Genomic DNA, 4,889 nt, shown 5'->3' on the forward strand with positions numbered 1-4,889 from the left:
CCTGGGTCTGAGGGAGGAGGGGTTGGGGCCTGGATTCCTGGGTCTGAGGGAGGAGGGGGCTGGGGCCTGGACTCCTGGGTCTGAGGGAGGAGGGGCTAGGGGCCTGGACTCCTGGGTCTGAGGGAGGAGGGGCTAGGGGCCTAGGCTCCTGGTTCCTGAGGAAAGAGGGAGTTGGTGGGTACACACGTTTGTCTCACCGTTTTTGTGCTTGATTTTTTGCTGGAGATGTGGAAGGTGATCATGTCATCCCCCATGAAGATATAAGAAACACCATAACCATGGTCATCAGCCTGGAGTCAGAAAGAGTGAAGGGAAGAAAATATCTCCGGTCTCCTCCACCCCCACTAGACAGGAGTGCAGGCCCCCAGCCCCCTCTTTCCTCTAGGGGCCAGCGCGCGCCAGCTCCACTCACAGGCCCGAATCCACCGCCCGAGGAAACATAGTCCGGGTAATTGTGGACGTCAAACAGATGCATTTGCTGAACAGGGATCTGGCTGGTGGACAGCTGCCACTGCTCCGAATGGACCTGAGGACAGGAGCCCATCACATGTGCAGGACAGAGATCTGCAGTTCCGGCCCTTGGCTCCACTTCACTCCCTGCATCCCTGGCTCTTTCTCACCCCTAAATCCCGGGCCTCCTTCTCCCTGACCACACCCTTCTCCTGGCCATGCCCTATCTGGCCACGCCCCTCATCTTCTCACCAACCACGTCCCTTTCCCCTTCTCCCTCGGACCACGCCCCTCCTCTGACCACGCCCTTTCCTCCTAGCCCCACCCCACTGACCCTTTCCTCTTTTGTCTGCTCCAGTTGCCTGGTTGCATCTCCGCCTTCTGCCTTTCTTCCCCCGCCCTCCAGCGCTCTAACTGACTTCTCTGCTGATGCGTCCTTTCTCAACATCACCCTTTTTTTTTTCGAGACAGAGTCTCACTCTGTCGCCCAGGCTGGAGTGCAGTGGTGCGATCTCAGCTCACTGCAACCTCCGCCTCCCGGGTTCAAGGGATTCTCCTGCCTCAGCCCTCCCAAGTAGCTGGGATTACAGGTGTCTGTCACCATGCCCAGCTAATTTTTGTATTTTTGGTAGAGATGGAATTTCACCATGTTGGCCAGGCTGGCCTCGAACTGTTGACCTCAAGTGATCCGCCCACCTCGGCTTCCCAAAGTGCTGGGATTACAGGCGTGAGCCACCGCGCCCGGCCTTGATGGGTCCTTTTTCAACATCACCCTCCTTCCCTGAAGCCTCTCCCTTCTTCCATGGTCTCCCATTTCCCTCTCTAACCCTTTCCCTGTGCCCCAACCTGGGTCAGGAAGGGCGACTGCAGGTGGAGGAATCGGGACACGACGTAGAGTGCAAAGAGGTGGCGGTCGACTCCCTGCCCGCTCATGGCTGCCTTCAGCAGAGCCTGGTGCTTGTCCACTGCCACGCGAAACAGGGCAAGGCACTGTGGGTCCTGGGGTCCCCAGGGAGGTCACAGGTCATGGAAAGACAGGAAGTCGACTTACTGCTGGGCCTGCGGCACACCTGGCCTCAACCAAGCTTGCCGCATCCCTGCAAGGTGGGAATATCAACCCCATTTTACAGATGGGGAACTGAGGCTTAAAGAGGGGAAATCATGTGCCCAGGTTCACACAGCCAGGGACAGCCAGGTGGGTTTCTAGGTGTATCTGGCCCCAGAGCCCAAACTCCTCCCATGGAACCACAATACCTTGTAGGTGCGGGAGTAGGTGTGGGGCAAGGGAGCAGAAGTGAGGGGTGGGTGGGATCTGGGCAGAGGGGGGTGCGGGGAATGGTGCAAAGGAAGGTCATAAGGTCACATAGAGGTTAAATGGGCAGAGTTACATTGTAAAAATGGAGTTCCGGCCAGGCCCATCGGCTCATGCTTGTAATCCCAGCACTTTGAGAAGCTGAGGCAGAGAGATCACCCGAGGTCAGGAGTTCGAGACCAGCCTGACCAACATGGTAAAACCCCGTCTCTACTAAAAAAAAAAAAAAAAAAAAATTAGCTGGGCATGGTGGCGGGCACCTGTAATTCCAGCTACTCGGGAGGCTGAGGCACGAGAATTGCTTGAACCTGAGAGGCAGAGGTTGCAGTGAGCCAAGACTGTGCCACTGCACTCCAGCCTGGGTGACAGAGCAAGACTCCATCTCAAAAATAAATAAATAAATAAATGGGGTTCCTTCTTGGGTGCTCCCCCAGTGCCCTGTGAGACCACCATGAAAGCAGATATCACACTATGCTGGGCTGTCTCCCCCAAGGGTGAGCTCTTTGAAGTCAGAGGCCAGGTCTGATTCATCCCTTGTCCCTCGTGCCCCTCATGGAGACTGGCTTCAGTAGGTCCCATCAATGTTTGCAAGTGGATGAGTGAGTACCCGGAAATGACTGAAGCCTCAAGCGAGGCTTGCACCCACCGTCTTCTCTTTGTCCTCCATGGCCCTCACAAAGTTGCAGGCCTCCCTTGTGCAAGATCGCACCGTCTCCGTCCGGCCTTCCAGGAATAAGCGAGTCATGGCCGACTCATAAGTCAGGCAGAATTGACCCCTGTCCTGGGGGACAAGGAGGAAAAGAGGAGTCTGTCAGCAGGGCTCAGGAAATCTTACAGACGTGACCCATCTCTGTCCAGACCTCCAGCGTCCTCCAGCCAGCCCAAGAATGGTTGGGAGAGAGAATTCAAGATGGCCGACCCACAATGGCAACGACCACAGGGAACTATGGAGGGGCAGGTCCTGGGGGCTCAGGTGGACTGAGACCCTGAGGGGGCTGTGGTTGGGGAACCCAGCTGACCCGGAAGTGGGCCAGTTGCAAGGCGATCTGGATGAAGCTGTCTGAAGAGAGGTGGCAGCGTCGGATGAAGCTCTTGCCAAATAGGGAGAATGGAAAGACATGGCAGTCGACATTTTCAGACAAGATCTTGGCTCCCCTCAGGGCTAGAGAGATGGAGGAGTGGATCTGCCAGAGGAGGAGGGAAGAGGAGTAGTTGGGGTTACAGATGGGGGTAGGGTGAAAGCCAGGAATGAGGCTGGAAGCGAAGGTGGACGTGGAGTTAGGGTTGCGGCAGAATACGGAAATGGGGACAAAGAACAGAAGAGAATTGAAGGATGAGACTAAAGATGGGGATAGGGGCTGAACATGGTGGCGCACGCCTGTAATCCCAGCACTTTGGGAGGACGAGGCGGGTGGATCACCTGAGGTCAGGAGTTTGAGACCAGCCTGGCCAACATGGTGAAACCTCATGTCTATTAAAAATACAAAAAATTAGCCAGACGTGGTGGCAGGCACCTGTAATCCCAGCTCCTTGGGAGGCTGAGGCAAGAGAATCGCTTGAACCCAGGAGGCGGAGCTTGCAGTGAGCCGAGATCGCGCCATTGCACTCCAGCCTGGGTGACAGAGCCGGACTCCGTCTCAAAAAAAAAAAAAAAAAAAAAGATGGGGATAGGCATGGCAGTGCAGACTGGAACAGGATTGGGGTTGGGCCACAGCTGAAGCTGGGGTTGGGAATGGAGGAGGGACTGAGAGTGGTTTGGGAATGGAATGGGGAAGGGGCTGGATATGGAAAGTGAATTGGAGTTGGGCATGGGTTGTGGTTGGAGGTGGGGTCATGACTGAGTACAGGATGGGGTTGGGGTTGGGGTTGGGTATGGGGTGGAGTTAGGATGAACATGGGAGTGAATTCAGGTGTGGTGGTGGTGTTGGGATGGGATTGGGCATGGAGTGGGGGTTGGTGCTGGGGTTGGACAGTGGTGAGTTTTGAGTCTGAAGCGAGTAGAGATGGGGCTGGGGTTGAGGATGGGATTGGCAATGGGAGGAGGGTTGGAGTTGGGGCTGGGGATGAGGTTCGTTTTGGGGTTTGAGGTTGTAGATGCATTTGGCCTGATTTGGAGGTGGGGGAAGTGTGGGTTTCGGGTTGGGGGTAGAAATGGGGTTGATTTTCAGATTGAGATTGGGGGTGGGGATGAGTTTGGAGTCAAGGCTAGGAATCTTGGGACTTGGAGGAGAGGCCCAGAAACCCAGCCTCACCTGGTCTGGAAGGTCCCATTGCAGTCGCTGGGGCCGGGGTAGTGTGGGGTCCGGGTGCCCCTTGCAGTGGCCATCTGTTGAGTAGCCCAGCTGAAAGCATTCTGTAGCCAGAGTGAACTGTGGACAAACAGAGGCTGTCAGAGACCCTTCCTCCCTGTGGACTGAGGCCATCTAACCGGGACCTCTTTTCATACGGCCCTTTTTGGGGTAGGGGGAAGTCTCTGAGAAACAGAAACCTCTGATGTTCATAGATGGGGTCTCGGGTTCATGTTCCTCAAGAACAGGACTAATACCAATACTCAACCGGCGTTTACTGTCCCTGTACTTCTTTTCTTTTCTTTTTGACAGGGTCTTGCTCTGTCACCCGGGCTGGTGTGCAGTGGTGAAATTATAACTCACTGCAGCCTCGAACTCCTGGGCTCAAGCTATCCTCCGGAGTAGCTGGGACCACAGGCATGTACCATCATGCCTGGCTAGTTTTTTTTTTTTTTTTTTTTAATGTTTTTTGTAGACAGGGTCTCATTTATGTTGCCCAGGCTGGTCTCAAACTCCTGGGCTTAAGTGATCCTTCTGCCTTGACCTCCCAAAGTGCTGGGATTATAGGCATGAGCCACTGCGCCCAGCCCGGAGTCGTCGTCTTGCTCTGTAACTCCTCGCTGTGGGACCTTGGGAAAATCACTTCCTTCTTTGAGCCCCAGTTACCAATTCATCAAAGGAAGGTCCTCACCCCAGACCCTTTCTTTGCTGGGTGACCCTGGGCCAGCCTCTGCCTCTCCCTGAGCCTCAGTTTTTCTTTCTTCTCTCTTCTTTTTTTTTTTTTTTTGGAGACGGAGTCTCGCTCTGTCGCCCAGGCTGGAGTGCAGTGGCTGGATCTC

The 4,889-nt window shown here is 55.1% G+C and overlaps 1 protein-coding gene across 1 annotated transcript in view; it reads right to left on the minus strand.

The window, feature by feature from the left end:
- Window positions 1–4,889, minus strand: part of CPT1C (carnitine palmitoyltransferase 1C) — a 36,422-nt gene that overhangs the window by 7,268 nt on the left and 24,265 nt on the right. Inside the window, exons 13-18 of the mRNA XM_011966070.1 lie at window positions 4,015–4,131; window positions 2,782–2,946; window positions 2,409–2,543; window positions 1,297–1,449; window positions 413–526; window positions 198–290 (exon numbers count right to left, since the gene is read on the minus strand). Coding sequence (XP_011821460.1) covers window positions 198–290; window positions 413–526; window positions 1,297–1,449; window positions 2,409–2,543; window positions 2,782–2,946; window positions 4,015–4,131 — 777 coding nt within the window. The remainder of the gene's footprint in view (window positions 1–197; window positions 291–412; window positions 527–1,296; window positions 1,450–2,408; window positions 2,544–2,781; window positions 2,947–4,014; window positions 4,132–4,889) is intronic.

The sequence above is a fragment of the Mandrillus leucophaeus genome, unplaced genomic scaffold, assembly GCF_000951045.1.
Source record: "Mandrillus leucophaeus isolate KB7577 unplaced genomic scaffold, Mleu.le_1.0 Scaffold74, whole genome shotgun sequence".
In the NCBI taxonomy this organism is placed as follows: Eukaryota; Metazoa; Chordata; class Mammalia; order Primates; family Cercopithecidae; genus Mandrillus; species Mandrillus leucophaeus.